Below are 24,459 nucleotides of genomic sequence, written 5' to 3'. Positions count from 1 at the left end.
CACATATGCAAACTGTTGTAATTCCTACACCGTTCACCTGATTTGTATGTAAATACCCTCAAATTAAAGCAGACAGTCTGCAGTTAAAGCACATCTTGTTTGTTTCATTTCAAATCCATTGTGGTGGTGTATAGAGTCAAACTTCTTAGAATTGTGTCGATGTCCCAATATTTATGGACCTGACTGTATTTTTATGGAGATGGTATGGCATATGAAGAGGGTTGTGCATGAAAGGCATCCCAGAAATATTGATGAACTGATACACATCTGAAATTCCTCAATGTCAAATCTTAGGGGGGGGCTTAGGGGGTTGGCGGGGCTGACCCATTCACGCGCATAACAAAACACAAGGTGCATATTAAAATATATAACCCTATATAATGACTATATAAACTTACTATAGTCTCTACTGCACTGGTCTCTGCTGCACTGTACCGTATTTTTCGCCCTATAAGATGCACCTAGTTTTAGAGGAGAACAATAAGAAAAAAATATTTTTCATTACACCTCAGGTCAGACCTCAGATCAGACCCCTAATGGCTCAGATCAACCCCCCCAATGTCAGCCATAAACCCCCCCAATGTCAGCCATAAACCCCCCCAATGTCAGCCATAAGCCCCCCAATGTCAGCCATAAGCCCCCATTAGCCCCTCATGTCAGCCATTAGCCCCTCATGTCAGCCATAAGCCCCCCATTAGCCCCTCATGTCAGCCATAAGCCCCCCATTAGCCCCTCATGTCAGCCATAAGCCCCCCATTAGCCCCTCATGTCAGCCATAGGCCCCCCATTAGCCCCTCATGTCAGCCATAAGCCCCCCATTAGCCCCTCATGTCAGCCATAAGCCCCCCATTAGCCCCTCATGTCAGCCATAAGCCCCCCATTAGCCCCTCATGTCAGCCATAAGCCCCCCATTAGCCCCTCATGTCAGCCATAAGCCCCCCATTAAATAGGTTTTGGAACCGCGCTGCAGGAAAAATATGTATTCCGGTCCCAAATGGATGATACACGGGTGTCGGCCCTTCTCCTCGACAACCAGAGGGTACGGTCCTCCCAGACCCCCTCCTCTACAAGATTTAAGGAGATAGGCAAGATAGTGAAGCACCCCTGAGAATGTTATAATAAAAGGTTTTATTCTACTTACAACAGGTCAGTAGACAAAAGGCATAAAATTACAAGATGATCGTCACGTTTCTGCCCGACCCGGGTTTCGCTGCCTCGCTTCTTCAAGGGCGATGACTGAGCATGCTCACACACGAGCCCTTTAAATAGCCCAGCTGTCTCATTATTCAAGCGGGTGTGGTTCCGATCCCAAAATGACAGTTTTAGAAATTCCATTCATACGTTCATAAATACAATCACTTTTAAAATGTAAACATAAGATACATAAAATACACATACAATACACATTGATGTACATAGTCATTGCCAATTTATAAGTAAACCCCTTCGAGTTGCCGCTCATATCCAAAATCAATATATTCATTAGTAAATTCAGCCCCTTTCTCTGTATCCTCTCCCACAAGATCTTCTCATGTCCTAACATTTTCCACTCATTCTAATATAATGGTCCTATTACTCTATGCATATTATCCACTCTTACAACATTATACAGGTATCCTCCCCATTAGCCCCTCATGTCAGCCATAAGCCCCCATTAGCCCCTCAATGTCAGCCATAAGCCCCCCATTAGCCCCTCATGTCAGCCATAAGCCCCCCATTAGCCCTTCATGTCAGCCATAAGCCCCCCATTAGCCCCTCAGGTCAGCCATAAGCCCCCCCATTAGCCCCTCATGTCAGCCATAAGCCCCTCATGTCAGCTATAAGCCCCCCATTAGCCCCTCATGTCAGCCATAAGTCCCCCATTAGCCCCTCATGTCAGCCATAAGCCCCCCATTAGCCCCTCAATGTCAGCCATAAGCCCCCCATTAGCCCCTCATGTCAGCCATAAGCCCCCCATTAGCCACTCATGTCAGCCATAAGCCCCCATTAGCCCCTCATGTCAGCCATAAGCCCCCCATTAGCCCCTCATGTCAGCCATTAGCCCCTCATGTCAGCCATAAGCCCCCCATTAGCCCCTTATGTCAGCCATAAGCCCCCCATTAGCCCCTCATGTCAGCCATAAGCCCCCCATTAGCCCCTCATGTCAGCCATAAGCCCCCCATTAGCCCTTCATGTCAGCCATAAGCCCCCCATTAGCCCCTCATGTCAGCCATAAGCCCCCATTAGCCCCTCATGTCAGCCATAAGCCCCCCATTAGCCCCTCAGGTCAGCCATAAGCCCCCCCATTAGCCCCTCATGTCAGCCATAAGCCCCTCATGTCAGCCATAAGTCCCCCATTAGCCCCTCATGTCAGCCATAAGTCCCCCATTAGCCCCTCATGTCAGCCATAAGCCCCCCATTAGCCCCTCAATGTCAGCCATAAGCCCCCCATTAGCCCCTCATGTCAGCCATAAGCCCCCCATTAGCCACTCATGTCAGCCATTAGCCCCTCATGTCAGCCATAAGCCCCCCATTAGCCCCTCATGTCAGCCATAAGCCCCCCATTAGCCCCTCATGTCAGCCATAAGCCCCCCATTAGCCCTTCATGTCAGCCATAAGCCCCCCATTAGCCCCTCATGTCAGCCATAAGCCCCCATTAGCCCCTCATGTCAGCCATAAGCCCCCCATTAGCCCCTCATGTCAGCCCCATGTCCCTCATGTCAGCCATCAGCCCCCAGTGCAAATAAAATTAAAAAAACACTTACCTCTCCTGCTCCTGGTCACCATCGCAATCCTCTTCATTCTGCTGTCGGCTGGCTGTGTATAGCGGCGCACAGCGTGAGGTCACAGAGAGACCTCACGCTGTGCGCAGCCATGCACAGCCGATAGCCGAGGACCACGAAGTGGTGAGTACAGATCCTTCACCGCTCCCTGGTCCTTCTGTACTAATTAATCGCTTCCATAATGGAAGCGCTTCATTAGTACAGAGTTAAAGACTGCCCTGATCGCCGCGGCCCGGCTAACAATCCTCCACGGCCACATGCTCACATCAGTTGCTTGGGCGAATTGTGCTGACAAGGTGTATTTTCCATTTCATGTAACCTCTTTTTTGGTCAAAAATATTGCATATCAATTTATAGATTGCATTTAACTATATATATATATATATATATATATATATATATATATATATATATATATATTTATTTATTTTTTCTGCAGGGAGATTGTTGCTCTGGTTTCTCGCCTCATGCTCATTTCTGCGCCATTTCATCTGTGTGATGCTATAGCTGTAAGTACTTGAGAATGCTTGTCACATGTATACGTATAGTTTAGCATTGCTTGTTATAATTTACACCCTTTATTGATCATTTTTAGGGCACTTGTGCTGGTATACTTAGAGGATCTGGAAAGCAAAAGATTGGTGCAATTACAAATGCTGTTGGTTATTACCTTGTGGGTTTGCCTGTAGGAATTTCATTGATGTTTGCAGGAAAACTTGGAGTAATAGGTAAGCACTGCTATTATTGTATTGTGATTTGTAGAGGGATTGCTTCTGAGTAATACTGTCTGTAAAGCTTAATGCGTAAAGGGAATCTGTGAATAAAATGTTCAAAAAGTTATACACACTCCAAAATGGTATCAATAAAAACTACAGATTGCCCCGCAAAAAAAAGAGCCCCCACTCTACATCATAGATGTAAGTAGACAAACGTATTTAATATTAAAACACACAAAAAACTATAAAAATGTGTTATCGCTGTAATCATACTGACCCGGAGAAGGAGATAACAGGTCAATTTTACCGCATAAGGAAGGCTGTAAAAACGAAACCCATAAAACTGTGGCGGAATTGCTTCCAACTCCACTCCATTTAGATTTTTTTTCCAGCTTCCCACTTCATCGTATGCAATATTACAAGGCAGAGTGCTGAACCAGTCCTTCCAAGCCACTTCCAAGGAATCGCAGCCAGAATCCTACTCCGTACTGATGAGGGGCAAACACCCTGAAACAGCAGTCTATGGTTGGATATTTGGCTTCGCTATATTCCCTTGTCAAATCCCAAGGCTTGTTGTAAAGTGAGATCTTGACTCATAGGGAGCCACTTCCAACATGTGACGCTGGTGAGATGGTTCTCTTTCTTTCTTGCATATTCGTTTGGAGCATTGCCAATAACTTTCCATAACATGGAGTATTTCCAGTAAGTCTCCATACAGCACTGGTCTCTTTGAGGAGATTCAGCACTCTGCCTAATGAGTCAATGGAAGCTCTTAGCGCACATATTTGATCAAACGTGTGTCGACACACATTTAGTCAAATATGTGCGCTAAGAGCTTCCATTGACTCATTTATAATGGGTATGATACCACTTTTATTTAGAATGACCCCCATTTCTTAGCTCTTTTGTTTGTATGTATAATGGTGTACAGCCATTTTCTTTTTTATAATCATGTTTGCTTCATGGATATGCACCTGTGATTCTGAAGGTTCTAGTCTAAATTTTCTTATAGTATTAATGGTAGCGCCTATTTTAGCCTGAACACGCCCATCTACCTGGGACTTCTGAGCAGAGTACGTATGTAGCTAGTCTCTACACTTCCCTGAATATTGTAGGCTTAAGTAAGTCCAAAGTGAGGCAGTATATTTAGTGATAGGGACCCATCTGCGGAAGCCACCTTGACGCTTGGTAGATAGGCCTGACACACGTTTGATCAAATATGTGCGCAAAGAGCTTCCATTGACTTATTTATAGTAGGTATGATACCACTTTTATTTAGAATGGTCCTCATTTCTTAGCTCTATAGTTTGTATGTATAATGGTGTGCAGCCATTTAGTTTTTTATCAATCATGTATACACATTCATACGGGGATGGTTGTAAATCACTGAGATGTAACCATTATGCGTTTGGTACTAGACAATTTATACTGAATCTTTTCCCATAAAGCTATATAAGTCTGATCAGCTCCTCCTGCCCTAGAACATGCTCCCTTCAGACTGAACTACATTTTCATATTGAAAGGTTTGTTTAAAGGGAACCTGTCACCTTAAAAATACAATGCAATCTGCGGGCAGCATGTTATAGAGCGGATGGAGCTGAGCAGATTGATATAGCTTTATGGGAAAAGAGTCTCCGATACTTGTAATGTATTCATTTAAATCTGGGATCTCAATGAGATTAGGAGTCTATTGGGCATTCCTGTTGAGTGATTGACAGACCTCCCTGTATACAGTCTACAACTGATAAGACCACCCATTGGACTCCTAAGCACAGAAACCGTAGAAATTAAAACAAATGACAAGTTTTACAGAATCATTCCCACACAACTATATATTAGTCTTTTTTTTTTTTTTTTTTTTTCCTCCTTCTTTCCTCCTTCTCTATAACATGTACCGTAGGTAAAAGTGTCCAAAATTAAAAACATAAAATTGAAATGCAAATACCTATTTGCCATTTCATTTTCAACCCATGTGTGCAAAATTCATGTCCTAATTAAAAATAAAATGAGATACTTTTATTTGGATCTTCATTTTCATCCTAAGCATATAGTCAAATATCTGGACTTCTCCAAAGCATTTGACACTGTTCCACATAAAAGGTTAGTATATAAAATGAGAATGCTCGGACTGGGAGAAAACGTCTGTATGTGGGCAAGTAACTGTCTGAGTGATAGCAAACAGAGGGTGGTTATTAACGGTACACACTTAGATTGGGTCACTGTCACTAGTGGGGTACCTCAAGGGTCAGTATTGGGCCCTATTCTCTTCAATATATTTATTACTGATCTTGTAGAAGGCTTGCATAGTAAAGTATTAATTTTCGCAGATGACACTAAACTGTGTAAAGTAATTAACACTGAAGAGGACAGTATACTACTACAGAGGGATCTAGATATATTGGAGGCTTGGGCAGATAAGTGGCAGATGAGGTTTAACACTGATAAATGTAAAGTTATGCACATGGGAAGGAATAATGCAAGTCAACCGTACATACTAAATGGTAAAACACTCGGTAACACTGACATGGAAAAGGATCTAGGAATTTTAATAAACAGCAAACTAAGCTGCAAAAACCAGTGTCAGGCAGCTGCTGCCAAGGCCAATAAGATAATGGGTTGCATCAGAAGGGGCATAGATGCCCGTGATAAGAACATAGTCCTACCACTTTACAAATCGCTAGTCAGACCACACATGGAGTACTGTGTACAGTTCTGGGCTCCTGTAAACAAGGCAGACATAGCAGAGCTGGAGAGGGTCCAGAGAAGGGCAACTAAAGTAATAACTGGAATGGGGCAACTACAGTACCCTGAAAGATTATCAAAATTAGGGTTATTCACTTTAGATAAAAGACGAGTGAGGGGAGATCTAATTACTATGTATAAATATATCAGGGGTCAGTACAGAGATCTCTCCCATCATCTATTTATCCCCAGGACTGTGACTGTGACGAGGGGACATCCTCTGCGTCTGGAGGAAAGAAGGTTTGTACACAAACATAGAAAAGGATTCTTTACGGTTAGAGCAATGAGACTATGGAACTCTCTGCCTGAGGAGGTGGTGATGGTGAGTACAATAAAGGAATTCAAGAGGGGCCTGGATGTATTTCTGGAGAGTAATAATATTACAGGCTATAGCTACTAGAGAGGGGTCGTTGGTCTAGAGAGTTATTCTGATTGCCTGATTGGAGTCGGGAAGGAATCTTTTATTCCCCTAAAGTGGGGAAAATTGGCTTCTACCTCACAAGGTTTTTTTTGCCTTCCTCTGGATCAAGTTGCAGGATAACAGGCCGAACTGGATGGACAAATGTCTTTTTTCGGCCTTATGTACTATGTTACTATGTAAGCATGGGTAATATGTGATAACTTAAAATTTTCTGTTTTGTCATTTAATTATCATCACCTTTGGTATTTTATGATCGCAATTAAAAATCAAATGCATAAAAAAGGACATTTCTACATATCTACACAGATGAAAACTGTGGTTTTGACTTTCATTTATGCATTTTGCATTTCATTTTTAATTTTGACTATAAAATACCAGTATATGTGATGATAATTAAGCTTTTTTAATTTTTCTTACATATTACCCATGCTTCAGTTGAAAATATAAATTGCAAAAGAAAGTATTTTGTTTTATTTTTAATGAATTTTGCACACATGGGTTGAAAATGAAATGGCACATAGGCATTTGCATTTCAATTTTATGTTTTAATTAAAATTTTGACCTCTCTTACCTCCCATATAACATGCTTTCTGCAGATTTGCACTGCATTTTCATGGTGACAGGTTTTCTTTAAAGGGTTTCTGTCACTAGAATTTTCACTATTAAACTGGCTGACATTAGCAATGTGCTAATGTCAGCTGCACCTAACTATGCTATTCTTGTGATTATTCATGCCCCCGTTACTACAGAATTCTTACTTTTATAGTATGCAAATTGGGGAAATCTTGCGCCGTTCAGTAGTCGATGCAGGCGCGGTAAGGAAGCTGGCAGCCGGCGAGCGTCCTTCCCTACGCAGAATACCAAACAGCGCACAGGGGCGGCAGGAGGATGCGAACGCTGCCTGGCCCTGTCAATCAAGACTAGGAGGGCGTGTAATGAGGTGGGGGAACGGAGCCTCTAGGTCTGTGATGGCTAACCTCCGGCTCTCCAGCTGTGGTAAAACACTTGCTTGGCTGTTCTCAAAACTCCATAGAAATGAATAGGGCATGCTGGGAATTGTAGTTTCAACACAGCTGGAGTGCCAGAGGTTAGCCATCACTGCTCTAGGTGCAGGAGCAACGCCCCTCCCTGCTCCTAGAGGCTAATTTTCATAATATAAAAGTAAGAATTCTGCAGTAACGGGGGTATGAATAATCACAAGAATAGCATAGATAGGTGCAGCTGACATTAGCACATCGCTAATGTCAGCCAGTTGAATAATGAAAATTCTAGTGATAGAAACCCTTTAAAGGGGTTTTTCGAGACTTTAATACTGATGACCTATCCTCTGGATTAGGTCATCAGTATTATCATTGAAGTGATTGTGCTTGGTTTTGCAGCTCACCCTCAATCGTCATACAATGTACGCTACTGTGAGCAACACTGTCTTTTCAAACAGATGATGGCCGGGGGTCCCAGGGGTCGGAAACCCACATATCTGATACTAATGACCCATCCAAAGGATAGGTGATCAGTAAAAAAAAAAAAAAAAATCGGAAAGCCCCTTTAAATAGGTTAATGTGCCAAGTACTGATGCAGTGGAATATGTTGACACTACATAAACAATGGGAATAAATAATAATAGAACATAATTACAGAGACGGTGAGATCATTAATGGTAATTTCTTGATCTAAAATAGCTTATTTGTTTAAGCAAACTTCTTTTGACATGCTTCAATTATGTTTTCTTTTTGAAGGCCTCTGGTCTGGAATGATGTTTCCGGTCTTTTTACAAGCCTCATTTTTCATGATCTATGTTTTGCGCATGAACTGGGACAAAGTGTGTAAAGAGGTATGATGCCCTAGGCCATTGCGATTTTTAATTTAAGAATCCTTGTGATTGAAATGGGAATAGATTTATATAGTATGCCGTTAAATAAAAAGTTTATTGTAAACATAATTATTCATAATTGTTGATGGAATTTCCATTGCTCAAACCATGATAATATTTACTTAAAGGTGTTCTCTGGGAATTAAGAAAATGAAAATACTTTAATATTACTTCCTAATAAATATATTACCTAATACATTTCATTAGTTATAATGGCTCATTTTGTCAGGGGAGCAGTCATTAGGAAAAATAAAATGGCCACCATTTCAGACTACAGGTCCGAATAAAACCTTTCCTAATTACACAGGAAGACAAGTTAGAGCTGGGCCGTCTTCCTCTCTTACTTGTCAGGGATTTTGATCCTGAATACCGTTTAATATGATCTTCAGATTAATTTCTGTAGGAATGGAGTTAATTAGGAGACATGAAGTGCAGAGAAGATAGTGGGGGTATAGATAATAAGCAGCAGCACTTGTATGCAGTCTTCATTACCACAGTCTGTCCTGTCCATCCTCTCTGTACTTCATGTCTCCTCATGAACTCCATTCCTACAGAAATTCATCTGAAGATCATATTAAACGGTATTCAGGATCAAAATCCCTGACAAGCAGATCAGAGAGGAGGATGAGGCAGCTCTATACCTCAGTGTTATGAAGTAACTTGTCCTGCTGTGTGATTAGGACAGATTTTGTGTGTGCTAATAGGACGGCGGCCATTTTATTTCTCCTAATGACTGCTCCCTAGACAAAATGAACCACTATAGATAATGAAATGTATTTGAGAATATATTTATAATAAAGTAATATTTAAAGAGGACCTTTCACTAGTTTAAAAACTAACTATATCAGTGGGCAGAGCGACGCCCAGGGGTCCCCCTGCACTTACTAGTATGTCTGGGCGCCGCTCCGTTCGCCCGGTATAGGCTCCGGTGTCTGCAGCTCCCTCTGTTGTACTGGGCAGAATTTTTGTATTAGGGTTGTCCCTTGCTGCAGCGCTGGCCAATCGTAGCGCACAGCTCATAGCCTGGGAGTCCCATCTTGAAAAGTTTCCCCCCTCACATATACTAATGTGCCACAAACAGGAAGTTAATATCACCAACCATTCCCATTTTATTAAGGTGTATCCATATAAATGGCCCACCCTGTAGATTAAAGTTCGAGGATGAGGTCAAAGTGTGGAGATATAAAAGTATATTGGCAATGGTGTTTACATGTACTACTATTAATTCCTGGTAGATTAACATATGAAATGTAGGTGACAGATTGCTCTTGCTCCGCACAGTATTGAAACAAAGTTTTATGCGAATTGACTTCGGATGTTTCATCCGAAGTCGATTCGCTCTTCCCTAGTTATGACCACCCTGCAATCCAGCAGCGGTGGCCGTGCTTGCACTCTATAGGAAAAAGCACCTATAGTTTTCCTATTATAGTGTGCAGACACGGCCACGGCTGCTGGATTGCAGGGTGGATGTAAGCCCTGGATCTGAGCAGTATATAATATGATGGAGAAATGAATGAAGCCAGCAAAGGTGGCAATATGGACAATCACAATACGTTAGTACCGTATTTTTCGCCGTATAAGACGCACTTTTTTCCCCCCAAAAGTGGGGGGAAAATAGCAGTGCGTCTTATACGGCGAATGCTGCCGATTTTGTCGGGTTTTCAATGATACACCCGCCGCGATGCCGTGCGGCGGGTGTATCAGCTGTGAGGGAGGCGGGACTGGGGGCCGGCATCTGCTTTTATAATGACAGCGGGGCCCGTGCAGTGACTGTATTCTACTACACGGGCCCCGCTCACTGTATGATCCTATGTCTAATAGTTACCGTAATTGTAATTGTATGTAATCAGGAGCGCTGTGTATTGCCGGTACTTACAACTAGAAGCGGTAGGTAGCAGAGAGGAGGGAGGAGGGAGGAGGGAGGAGGCAGGCCGGGAGGACGGAAGCTGGCAGCGTGAGTCATACGTCATGCGGCTGCGCCGCCCACTTTATGAATGAATGAAGCAGGCGGCGTAGACGCATGACGTATGACTCGCGCTGCCAGCGCCCGTCCTCCCGGCCTGCCTTCTCCCTTCTCCCTCCTCCCTCCTCTCTGCTACCTACCGCTTCTAGTTGTAAGTACCGGCAATACACAGCGCTCCTGATTACATACAATTACAATTACGGTAACTATTAAACATAGGATCATACAGTGAGCGGGGCCCGTGTAGTAGAATACAGTCACTGCACGGGCCCCGCTGTCATTATAAAAGCAGATGCCGGCCCCCAGCGTGTATTGAGGGTCATTCACTACAGGGACACTTATGGAGGGGATCTGTGGATGACACATAGCATAAGATGCTATATATGTGTCATCCACAGATCCCCCCCATAACTGTCATACACAGATCCTCATAACAGTGCCATCCAGAGATCCCCCATAAGTGTCACCCAGAGATCCCCCATAAGTGTCACCCAGAGATCCCCCATAAGTGTCACCCAGAGATCCCCCATAAGTGTCACCCAGAGATCCCCCATAAGTGTCACCCAGAGATCCCCCATAAGTGTCACCCACAGATCCCCCATAAGTGTCACCCACAGATCCCCCATAAGTGTCACCCACAGATCCCCCATAAGTGTCACCCACAGATCCCCCATAACAGTGCGCCACCCACAGATCCCCCATAACAGTGCGCCATCCACAGATCCCCCATAACAGTGCCATCCACAGATCCCCCATAACAGTGCCATCCACAGACCACAATTGGTTCAAAACCCACCAAAAGCACACCTTTTGGTTCAAAATATTTTTTTTCCTATTTTCCTCCTCAAAAACCTAGGTGCGTCTTATAGGCCGGTGCGTCTTATAGGGCGAAAAATACGGTAAGTGCCTTGTAATAACTTTCTCTACATAATAAATGCCATTTGCTGGTGGCACAACACCTTTTAAGGGCCTCTTGGAATGTCTTGCCCAAGTTCCCCATTTACCTGTGCTTTTATTAAGACACTTTACCATGGTGGTTGATCCATTCTGGGATAAAGTACAGACAGCTCTACAGTCAATGAAGGCTATTTGACTTATTTTATCCATTTATTACAGGAAACCTACTCTAAGCTTAGTCCTATATTGATCAAACAAAAATAGTATACATGCTAAAATAGTATACCTTACCCGTAGTATGTCAGATCATTCTCCTTTATTGATAGAACTACATTCCTCTAATGGTTCACTGAGGGACAGAATGTAGACGATTAATGCTTTCTGGCTTAATAGTGTGGATATTACTCATGCTTGAAAATATGCTTGTTGAGTTCTTTATTATAAATCAAAACAGGGTTAGGAAATGCATTGAATGGGATGCTATGAAAACTTATTTCTGAGACATACAAATTGAACTGATTAGTTGAGGTTAAGTAGAATAAAAGCACAAAGTCTCTGTATAGGAAATAGGTCCACTCAAGCGCTGCAGATCCCAAGACAATGTGGGTAAAAGTCTGTTAGATAAAGTGATAGGAGAAAGGATTGCGCTGCAAGAGAGGATTCTTTTATATGTTCCTATTATTTTCTCTTTCTTACATTCTGAAAAATCTTCAGTTAGATGGACCACATTCAATCATAGATTTTTAACAGATGCATGGAAACCTAAAATGCAGTGAAAAAAACGCACTATGGTGTAGTATGTTCAGACACCTGTCGCATCAGATGTATGCGATATACTCACAAGGATCACTTGTAATGCGCATAGAGAGTGACCGGTGTGCCTTCAGTCAAGGAGCTCAGGTTATAGGGCAGGTCAGGACCAGAAACCGTCAATTCAGAAGATCTTTGTCTGAACTAGGATCCTACCAGGAGAGCGTCACTCCAAGATATCAGCCGTCTCACACTTCCATAAGGCTCAAAAAAGGAAGGAAGGCGCAAAGATGGTGAAGTACGTACCAGTGGTTGCAATTGAAAAGGGTTTATTGTACTTACAAAAAACATAGGAATAAAATCGTGTTAAAAACAATGTATGCTGCCCAGTTGAGGTTAAGGCCAGAATAGGCCATCTTGGACACTAATTACAGCGTAGAGTTAAAGGGCTATTCCGGTAGGTACAAGTTATTACCTATCCAGGGGATAACTATCAGATCGGTGCTCGAGTACAGCGCTCGGCTACCTCCGGAACTCCCAAAGAAATGAATGGAGTAGCTGCACATATGTGCAACTGGCCGCTCCAGTCTATTTAGGGGAGCAGCAAGGAGTGTGCAGGGGGGTACAGGGCCCCCAGTAGTCCTATGGGAGCCTTGATGTTAGTTTCATAGAAATGAATAGAGAAACTGACTTCCTGTCCACACAAAATGTGGATACAAAAAATTGCTCTGGTATTGAGCCGAAACGTTGCCTTGCCACATGGGTGAATAAAGTTTTCTACATTGTTTCACAAGTCTGAAGTGCTACCCGCTTTTTGTATTCTGCATTGGGTAAGCTTATTCCCATTGGGCTGTGCACCCATTTTCTCTTTTTTGATTTTTTTCGGTGCTGCCATTTTTTCCTTTTTATATATATAACAGTTTGAGACGGAAAATACACTTTCAAACAGTATGCAGATTAACATGAACTCGAAGGAGGCTATTCTTTTAGCCTCCATTGAAAGAATAGAGAACTTTCCTGGCACATATGCTGACTGTGCAGGGGAAATTTGATGTGAACAGAGCCTACTATGCCCTAGCAATGAGCACACACTTTGTCAGTTCAAGTCTTCATGAATATGGCTGCATTATAGTTTTTTTTGTTTTTGTACCAACTTAGGAAGCATTATATTAGTGGGAAATTACAGCACATGTCCTGTCTCTGACAGAAAGCTGAATGCAATGTCCTTAATGGATGCAGCTACCCCTTCCTGCACTGTGCTGATGAAACAGATCCGTGCCAGTCAGGGATGGAGAGACTGTGATGTTATGATTGAGCAGTTACACAGTTCTCCCTGTGATCAGACGGAGCGATTTTATAATTTGCCTAATCTTTATGATCTTAATGAAATATCGGGTGCAAATCTGGCACTTTTTTTTTTTTTTTACCATCCAACAGATATGATAAATTAAACTTTTTTTGTATGTTTAATCTAAAGCGTGCGCTTTCTGTAGCTCTTTCGGCTTATCAGCAGATTTGGTAGCACACAGAAACTCAACAGAACATCATATAGAGCAGGGCTGGCCAACCTGCAGCTCTCCAGCTGTTGCAAAACTAGAACTCGTAGCATGCCTAGACTGCTAACAGCTATCAGCCTACAGCAGGGCATGGTGGGAATTGTAGTTTTACAACAGCTGGAGAGCCGCAGGTTGGCCAGCCCTGATATAGAGGCATAACTGTGTAAAAGGCTTCTCACGTACATGACCAATAGTAGTCCTGTGGACAGATTCTCTCACCTGAGCTGAGCCTCTCTGCAGCTCCTCCAGAGTCTCTTGGCTGCCTCTCCAATTAGTGCTCTCCTTACCTGGGCTGTCGGTTTGGGTGGATGGCCATAGTTGGTATGCTTACAGTTGGGCCATACTCCTTCCATTTTCCGATGATTGATTGATTGATTGGTTGAATCAATGTTCCATGAGATGTTCAGAGCTTGGGATATTTTTTATAACCTAAGCCTGCTTTATACTTCTCCACATCTTTATCCCTGACCTGTCTGGTGTGTTCCTTGGTTTTCATAATGCAGTTTGATCACTAATGTTCTCTTAACAAACCTCTGAAGCCTTCTCAAAACAGCTGTAATTACGCCTCATTCACAAAGTCAGTGTTTGGTCAGTGATTTCCATCAGGGATTGTGAGCCAAAACCAGGTGCGGCTCTAAACACAGAACAGGTGCTGATCTTTCCCTTATACCTTATGTCTGTGGAGGCTCCAATCCTGATTTTGCTTTACAATCACTGAAGGAAATCACTGACCAAAACACTGATGTGTGAATGAGGCATTATACTGAGAATAAATTACATACAGGTGGACTCTATTTACTAATTAGTGACTTCTGAAGGCAATTGGTCACACTGGATTTGATTTAGGGGTATCAGAGTACAGGGGGTGAATACAAATGCATGCCACACTTTCAGATTTTATTTAGTATTTTGAAAACCATGTATCATTTTCTTTTCACTTTACACATTTTGTTTGGTATTTTTGACAAATTTTGTTTGTATTACCTGCTTACTAAAACATATTCAAGTCATAGTTATATAATCCACATGGACATAAAGTCCAGACTTTTAGCTTTGATTTGAGGGTATACACATTAAAATTGGATGAAGGGTTTAGTAACTTCAGCTCCTTTACATGTGACACCCTGTTTTTAAAGGGACCAAAAGTAATTGGATAGTTGACTCAAAAGCTGTTTCATGGGAAGGTGTGGGCATTTCCTTAATTATTTCATTCTCAATTAAGCACATAAAAGACCTGGAGTTGATTTGAGGTGTGGTGCTTGCATTTTAAAGATTTTTCTGAGAAGTAAACATGCGGTCAAAGGAGCTCTCCATGCAGGTGAAACAAGCCATCCTTCATCTGCAAAAACAGAAAAAAAATCTGAGAAACTGCTATACTATTAGGAGTGGCAAAATCTACAGTTTGGTTCATACTGAGAAAGAAAGAAAGCACTGGTGACCTCAACAATGCAAAAAGACCTGGATGCCCACGGAAAACAACAGTGGTGGATGATTGCATAATAATTACCATGGTGAAGAGAAACCCCTTTACAACAGCCAACCAAGTGAACAACACTCTCCAGGATATAGGCGTATCAATATCCAAATCTACCATAAAGAGAAAACTCCATGGAAGTAAATACAGAGGGTTCACTGCATGAAACAAGCCACTCATAAGTCTCAAGAATAAGAAGGCTAGATTGGACTTAAAAAACCATCACACTTCTGGAAGAACATTCTTTGGACAGATGAAACCAAGATCAACCTCTACCAGAATGATGGAAAGAAAAAAGTATGGTGAAGGCATGGTACAGCTCATGATCCAAAGCATACCACATCATCTGTAAAACACAGCGGAGGCAGTGTGAAGGCTTGGGCAAGCATGGCTGCCAGTGGCACTGGGTCCTAGTGTTTATTGATGATATGACACAGGACAAAAGCATCCGGATGAATTCTGGGGTTTTCATAAACATACTGTGTGCTCAAATGCAGCCAAACTGATTGGTCAGATGGACAATAACCCAAAACATAAAGCTAAAGCAACTGAGGCGTTTATTAAAGCAAAGAAGTGGAATATTCTTGAATGGCCAAGTCAGTCACCTGATCTGAACCCAATAGAGCATGTATTTCACTTGTTAAAGACTAAACTTCAGACAGAAAGGCCCACAAACAAACAGCAACTGAAAAGCGCAGTAAAGATCTGGCAGAGCATTAAAAAGGAGGAAACACAGCGTCTGATGTCCATGAGTTCCAGACTTCAGGCAGTCATTGCCAACAAAGGGTTTTCAACCAAGTATTAGAAATTAACATTTTAATTACAATTATTTATTTTGTCCAAGCCCCGGAAATGAAGGGATTGCGTTTAAAAAATGCTTTAGTTCCTCACATTTTTATGCAATCATTTTGTTCAACCCACTGAATTAAAGCTGAAAGTCTGAACTTCAACTGCATCTGAATTGTTTTGTTCAAAATTCATTGTGGTAATGTACAGAACAAAAATTGGAAAAATGTTGTCTCTGTCCAAATATATATGGACATAACTGTGTGTGTGTATGTATGTATATGTGTGTATATATATATATATATATATATATATGTGTGTGTGTAATATATATATATATATATATATATATATCCATAGAAAAGGTCAGGCAGCACTCCTTCACAGTTATGCGGTGCCCGCGGTGGTCCCTCGATACAGGACGGATAAACAACAAAAAGTCCGCAGCACTCCTTGAAGTAAAAAATGTGCAGTTTATTCACACATGTCAGAAAATTGACAACGTTTCGGTTCTCTCACAGAACCTTTCTCAAGTCAGGTCCTGACTTGAGAAAGGTTCTGTGAGAGAACCGAAACGTTGTCAATTTTCTGACATGTGTGAATAAACTGCACATTTTTTACTTCAAGGAGTGCTGCGGACTTTCTTTGTTGTTATATATATATATATATATATATATATATATATATATATTATAATATAATGATTTATTTATTTCTTAGGCACAAGTTCGAGCAGGAGTAAAGAAAGAAGATGAAGGGCCCAGCATTTCACAGAAGGAAACTAGCCCAGGATTTGGCATGTGTTCATTCGGCAAGTATCTGGCTTATATATACAGTGTACCATGATGCAGCACGACAGTACAATAGATATTTTATAGCACAAGAGCACTGCACACTATACAGTAATTCTGAATAAAGCTTCACATGTCAATCAAAAAGTAATAAGTAACAAATAGGAGATGAAATATGGAAAGAAGAGTTGTTCATGAGCGGTTTCACAGACATGAAGGCTATCACCAGGCCATGAATATTATTTTAGTTTTGCCTCAGGTAGTATTACCTGGGTCTTCTGTTTTATGAAAGGTACTTACGGTATTCTCCTTGTGGAGATCCTGTGAGAGTCTGTAGAGAAATGGAAAAAAGTATTAAAAATAGTTCTCCTACCTGCTGATAACTTGGTAACTTAAGCGTCAGACATTGGCTTGGCACAAGAGACAGTCTTATGCCTTTTGGAAAACAGCTATTTTGGATCACCCTTGAAAATACTGAAAACCTTTTGTGTCTAACACAGCTCCTTCCACTTCAGCTGTGTTTATGTACGGCATAGGGATGGCACAGACTCTGCAGCTAAGCCCACATCATCTGCAGTTAGTGACAACTGAAACTATACTGCACAGTTAGGATTGGAGAGAAATCTGATTCTGGCTGATTAAAGCGCTACTGCATCTTGAAAGGCTTAAAGAGGACCTTTCACTAGAATAGAAAATCTAAACTAAGTATACAGACATGTAGAGCGGCGCCCAGGGATCTCCCTGCACTTACTATTATCCCTGGGCGCCGCTCCGGTCTCCCGGTATAGCCTCCGGTATCTTCATATGTTAGGCTCAATCGCAGCGCTCAGCTCATAGCCTGAGAGAAAAAAAAAAACTCTCAGGCTATGAGCTGAGCGCTGCGATTGGCCAGCGCTACAGCATTGGAGAAGGAGACACCGGCAGGTTCCACTGGGTGGAGCCTAACATGTGAAGATACCGGAGGCTATACCGGGCGAACGGAGCGGCGCCGAGGTATAATAGTAAGTGCAGGGAGATCCCTGGGCGCCGCTCTACATGTCTGTATACTTAGTTTAGATTTTCTATTCTAGTGAAAGGTCCTCTTTAATTTTGTATTATTTTTGGCTTCAAACTTCTCAATGAACTCCAATTAGTAAATGACCTATAAATATGGCTTTATTTAAACTACCATAAATTACCGTTATGTAACCAAATAAAATTATCAAATTCTTTCTAGTACATCATTTTTTTTTTACTAGTAATTCAAGGAAGATTAACACAAACAGGATGAGTTGGTTATCTTTTAAGACATTAAATGACGTGGTCAAGAGAAGGCACTTCTGTTACCCAAATGCAATGAAGCCCATCTGGTTTGCCATCTTTGTATAGCCATTAGGCTCTGCCAGAGATGGGTTCTAATAGGTTTCCAGTGATTATTATGCTGACAAGCATAATACAGAAGTATTGCAGTGTATTGCATGAACGATCATGTGATCAAGTGCCCTAACTGTAAAATTATCACGAATAATGGAAACAATAAAAAATGATGAAAAAGTTGTATGTACTGCAAAATATGAAAATGTTAACCCGTCCCTCAAAAAAAACAAGCTCTCGTGGATTAAACCCCAAGATGTCTTTTGTGGGTAATTTCGTCCCAAGAAAGGGATACCTGCTGATGCTGCAAGTGCCCAGGAGATGGTCTCTTCGTGTTTTACCAAGTGCAGATCCGCGCATCCCCCCTCCTTCCCTCTGCACTGTGTGACAGCTCTATATCCTAAGGTCCCTGTTTTGCAACTTTTCAAAGCAAGAATTTTGGAGTGCAGGGCATGATAAATCCCCCCCCCCCCCCCCCATAGTGTATTATGCAACTTTAAAAAAAAAATCTTTACTATGTTATTTATGTTAAGCTATTTCTGACATATTGTTACAGAGTCTTCTGTAAGATGAGTTGGTTGCATCTGATTAACATTTTTAATGTATGTATTTTCTATCTGTTTAGATGATGAATATTCTGCTGTGGATCAAAGTATAACTGCAGGTGCCGCCATCTTGCCAGATGTCTTTTTTAGTGAAAGTCACTCAGATTATCTGGTTCTTGAAGATGATCCATCCGAGGCTTCCGATATAGTTGGCGAGGTCCTTTCCACAAGACAGCTGATTTTCAGGCGGGGTCTAGTAGTCTGTTTAGCTGTAGTGGTGCTGCTGACTGGGATCATAATTAAAGTTTTTACTGGTAACGGATAGAGTGGTCATGAAGCCATAAACGGAGTTAAGCCAATGTCTAGAATCCACCCTGTCCATACTGCAGTCCATGTTCAGGTGACGGGCCACTCTGGAGTACAAAGGACAGTTGTTAATGAAATAATTTCTATTTTAATTCCAGTCTTTAGAATAATTTCTCCATTACATGTCTTCTGACACAACTTCACTGAGACAATAGTAAAAAGGATCTGCCGTACACAGAGCTAGTGATATGGATAAATTTTAAATAAATTACCCGTATCACTGCACACTGTGTGCAGCTGAGTCTTCCTACTGTCATGGATTGAAGAATTGTTCCGCAGAGCACCAGTAACCTACAGTGTACGGTACAATTTCTCCATTAATTAGATCAGAGACAAGTTATATGTCATTGGTTTAATCAAATAAACTGAGACACTGCCCCCTCCCCACACACACGGATTGCTAGAACAATAGGGCTGCATGTGTTTCTCCTTACCATTTATATCAATAGAAGATCCAGTGATCCAGCCCTGTTGCCATGTCAGTGAGAGTCTTGACAACTGTATTCCCAGTGACATGTCAGATGATGTGAAATGTACTTCACTATAAGTACATTTATCAAACTATTTTACACTCTAGAAGTTTTTCTATTAAAGGGGTTTTCCCATCTTAGACAATGGGGGCATATCGCTAGGATATGCCCCCATTGTCTGATAGGTGCGGGTCCCACCTCTGGTATCCGCACCTACAAGGAGAACGGAGCGTAGAAAGTTGAGGAGGGCGCACTGCGCATGCGCAGCCGCCCTCCATTAATTTCTATGGAGCCGCCGAAAATAGCCGAGTGCTGGCTTGGCTATTAACGTCGGCCCCATAGAAATGAATGGAAGCGGTGGCTGCGCAGTGCGCTCCCTTTCGCTTCAATTGGAGAGGTGGGGAGCTGCGCCTGGTAGTGGACGGACCCCGGGGTCCTCGAGCCACGCACCTATCTGGGACCCGCACCTATCAGACAATGGGGGCATATCCTAGCGATATGCCCCCATTGTCTAAGATGGGATAACCCCTTTAAGTACCAAAAATTGAACATTTTACATTATTGTTTTTGATTGGTGTGCTTGTATACAAGTTTCTGCCCACATTTGCACTATTCTCTTTTTGTCCAGGGTTTCAGTAATTTGGTGGCAAAAATAACACAGTCTGAAACGCATTATTAGTCAGAGATCTGTTAGGAGCTGTTGATAACTGTTTGAAAACAGATTATTCATGTTTCATAGGCAATTTTTAACATGTTGTGGACCAGTGATGAGTACTGTACGGTTGACATGAGTGACAGGCAGTTGTTGCATATTTCTGTTGCTGATGTCACTGTTGCTGTACCTGTGCGATTAGGAGTAGTACTAAGGTTACTATAGCACAAAGACTATAACATTTCTTCATTGCATTCTGCATTACCCTCAACATCAAAAGTGGAAGAAACTTCAACCAAATGCCTCCAACAGAAGCTTATGAGGCGGGTGCTAGTTCCCATTAACTTTAGTAATGACGTTGATGACAGTAACTAAGACTGTTTGAGGTACTGTACCTTTAGATGTATCTGCACAATATGCAGCTTCAGGGATAAAAAATGGGCACTTGTGAATTCCCATAAAGCTACCTTGTGTTTTTGCTATAAATGTGTATGTTGTAATTACTATAAATAGTATATTAAACATTTATATTATACCCAAGGTTAACATTTGTACTATTTTATAGTACATCTGTCTTTTCTGCTACATTTTTTACTTAAAATGTCCTAGAGAGTGATCTCAAATAAATTTGAATGTTTGCCTGGAAAACGTTTTTTTGTTTTTTTTTAATTTGTGTTCCATATTTAATCTAGTAGCAAAAATGTCTGCCACTGAAAATTAGATCCAAACGGTGATGTTTTTATAGAGAGCACACAAATTTCTGCACACACATGTGGCAGATTTTTTTTAGACCATTGTGTTCTTGTACCATTCTTCTGAATGAGGTTTGCAGAAATCCATGTGCTTGCTCACAAAAACAGTGCCATTGAGATAAATGGAACTGATATGCAGTTGCAGAAATTATAAAGATACTACTGCTTTTTTTTATTCACTTCTAGTTTTGGCTTTAAAAGCTGCATAAAAAAACAAAAAAAAAAAACAGAACATTCCTGCACACACAACAGCCTAAGGCCTCATGCACACGGCCGTGTTCCGCGGCCGAGAGCCGTCCGTGGTAACCCGACCGGGATTCCTGCTGACAGCAGGAGCGCACGGCGTCATTGGTTACTATGACGCCGTGCGCTTCATGCCGCCGCTACTGTACAGTAATACACTCGTATAGATCATACGTGTGTATTACTATAGTGCAGCGGCGGCATGAAGCGAACGGCGTCATAGCAACCAATGGCGCCGTGCGCTCCTGCTGTCAGCAGGAATCCCGGCCGGGTTACCACGGACCGCTCTCTGCCGCGGTACACGGCTGTGTGCATGAGGCCTAAGGCTACTTTCACACTAGCATTTTTGCTGAATCCAACAGCCTTAGGCTACTTTCACTCTAGCGTTTTTGCTGGATCCAGCAAGATTCAGCAAAAACGCTACCGTTACTGATAATACAACCATCTGCATCCGTTATGAACGGATCCGGTTGTATTATCTTTAACATAACAAGGACGGGATCCGTCATGAATACCATTGAAAGTCAATGGGGGACAGATCCGTTTTCTATTGTGTCAGAGAAAACGGATCCGTCCCCATTGACTTGCTCTGCATCCCAGGACGGAAAGCAAATTGCAGCATGCTGCGGGTTGCTCTCCGGTATGAGAACAGAATGCATTTTGGAGCATTCCATTCTGTTCAGTTACGTTTTGTCCCCATTGACAATGAATGGGGACAAAATGGAAGCGTTATAGGATATTAACGCTAGTGTAAAAATAGACTAAGAAATGCACTTAATTTATGACAAATTGCATAGATTTCAGTTATTTACTTCAGTAAATTGGTGTAAATGTTATCTGCCAAGGCCAATGACCCTGTTTGAGCAACACCTGCACCACACACCTTTTTTTTGGAATGTGGTGAGGGCAGCATAAAGCATAATTTGTGCACTTTGAGTCCTGTTTTCATGAGCAGAATTCCTACTTTTACCCTACCCCTTGGAAAGCAATTGGCAGGCTCCTGTGTATATACTTATATACATCAGCATGTCGATCACCGTCCTGAAGGGAGGCAGGGTAAAAGGTCTGCTCGTTAATACAACCAAATTCATATGAGTCTGGTGTGTTCTTTCAGTGCTGTTAGCAACCAAATGGCACAATGTTTGGGCCATTTGGGTGTGTTGTACTACAGGTCAGTAGCTGAAATAAGGTCCCCTTAATACATATTAAGCTGACAAATCTGCTTTAAGCACAATCAGGGGAAAAGCATGAAAATGTTGAAAATTAGATTCAAAAGATCATGGTTACAGAACTGCATAGTTTAGTTCAACCTTGGGGTTTCCAAATGTCATAATCCATGAAGACAACACCTCAATGACCAGAAGCTTTAGGGACAAGTTACATAAAAGAATCCTTTCCTATCAAGCTTTTAGCCCCCAGAGCAAAGTAACCTTTGATGTACAGTCCTGATCAAATTAACCTACAAAAAGGCAGCTCTGTCAACTTAGACAGCTATAATGACCACTTGTACCACATCCAGAGTAAACTAAAAGCCAAACAAGTGGAATGTTTATATCAAAAGATATCATTTATTATAAAATATAAATAATGGAGAACAACAGGATGTAATACAGTACACGGAGAAGCACAGGGTAAGTAAATTCATAGGAACCACCATAGAACTGCGCAAAATAGAGCACAGTTCTTGCGCAATGTGAAGCATAAAACAGGTGCGACCTATAAAGCAAAAGCTAAGACTCTGGGCAACCAGATAAATATCACATATATGGTCTCCCTAATAAGGGTATGGTACACAAGTACCACAGGCCAGATATAGTAACCCCAGAGTCGTAGCAGGCATGCACGGTATGATGTAGATGTCACAATCAGCCAAAAACAGTGATATGGTAAATACAAAATCACTATGCTGAAGTCAAACCATAACTAACATGCACCAAAGTTCAAGGGACCCAGCGTGGATACATACAAGGGCACCCCGCAAGTAGCATGCAACCGCGCTAAGAATAGGACGTACCTGAAGACATGGTGGCAAAATGAAAGACCGGCCCTGGGCGCGAGACCTCGACGCGCGTTTCACCTCAACGGCTTCATCAGGAGGTACTATATAATGCATAGGCAGGGTATATATAGAATGAAATGGGGGTGGGGCGATGGACAAGAATCACCTGAATGCTGCACACCTGCGGACCACTCGATCGGGCGCGGGAAGCACCATGATAGACGGCGCCATCTCCCAGCGCGTCCACGTCTGCGCACCGCGCATGCGCGGCGGCACATACAGACGTCACGGAGCGCGTCAAGATGGCGTCGCCCAGCGCATGCGCACCCCGCGGCCCCCGTGGAACGCAGGTAAGCCGCAATCCGCCGCTCTTAAAAAACTAGATAATGGGACATGATCACAAAATTGCCACAATGCTACAGGCACGTACCCGCTGCATCCACACAGGGTCCCACGCTCACAGGAATTATCATATAGGGAGAAACCCCTCAGTAGATATCTAATATAAATCAAAAAAATAATGATAAAAAATATAATGACGTGATCATAGATCTAATAATAAATAACATAACTGCGTGATCAACACACATAGTGACATATCAAGTAAAAAAGTGACATATACGAGGTCCATATAAATGGAACCATGAGAAAGGCTAGCTATAGCGTAACTCCGTGGCAAATACATAAAAAGCATGTGATGTACTGGGGGTCCATAACAATGGAATCGCAGTATCATTATAGCGATCATACAGATGATCTGATTATATAGTGAGTAAGAAAAAGAATAGTGAAATAAAAACATAATATATATGCAGGAAAGTGCTGTCAATGGTATACATGTAATCATTATTCTACATACTCCAAAAGGCATCCAGTCAGATCATGTGGGTCAATAATACAAGTTAGGTCATAATTAGCCCATAACTGGATGCACTCTTCATTTCCTACTCGATTATACATAATGATACAGTCTCTCATATAACAGAACAAATACATGTGTACAAGGAGAAAACACCGTAAAACAGGAAAAACATGTGGACCTGACAGATATGTGTAATAAAACGATCTATACAAGTACAGGGAATCATCCCATAGCAAAGGATGATACTGTGTGAAGCGCTATATAATGCAGACCCTCTAGGATAATGGTAAGGGGTGGGGGCGACATGGGTGGCACCCCGGGCAGCAATTGGCAGCCCGCGGTGTCACCCCAGGCACACCCAACCCACCGACCGACACAGATAACAACAAGATCCACAGAGTCCTGAAGGGGCAAGGGGTGGCCGGGGTGACACCACCGGCGGCAAAGGCCGCCGGCGGGGTCAACCGAGACACCCCCAGCCAACAAGAC

The 24,459-nt window shown here is 42.2% G+C and overlaps 1 protein-coding gene across 4 annotated transcripts in view; it reads left to right on the top strand.

Moving 5' to 3' along the window:
* LOC120995510 (multidrug and toxin extrusion protein 2-like) overlaps positions 1-19,695 on the top strand; it is a 104,647-nt gene extending 84,952 nt beyond the window's left edge. For all 4 annotated transcript variants that reach the window (XM_040424772.1, XM_040424776.1, XM_040424774.1 and 1 more), the window contains exons 13-17: positions 3,202-3,271; positions 3,358-3,490; positions 8,378-8,472; positions 16,658-16,748; positions 18,707-19,695. In XM_040424772.1, the coding sequence (XP_040280706.1) occupies positions 3,202-3,271; positions 3,358-3,490; positions 8,378-8,472; positions 16,658-16,748; positions 18,707-18,951 (634 nt within the window). In that variant the 3' untranslated portion in view covers positions 18,952-19,695. The remainder of the gene's footprint in view (positions 1-3,201; positions 3,272-3,357; positions 3,491-8,377; positions 8,473-16,657; positions 16,749-18,706) is intronic.
* The last annotated feature ends 4,764 nt before the right edge of the window (positions 19,696-24,459 follow it).

The sequence above is a fragment of the Bufo bufo genome, chromosome 3 (assembly GCF_905171765.1).
Source record: "Bufo bufo chromosome 3, aBufBuf1.1, whole genome shotgun sequence".
Taxonomy (NCBI): domain Eukaryota; kingdom Metazoa; phylum Chordata; class Amphibia; order Anura; family Bufonidae; genus Bufo; species Bufo bufo.
Note: the sequence above shows the minus strand (reverse complement) of the source record. Positions and strands in the feature narration are given on the sequence as shown.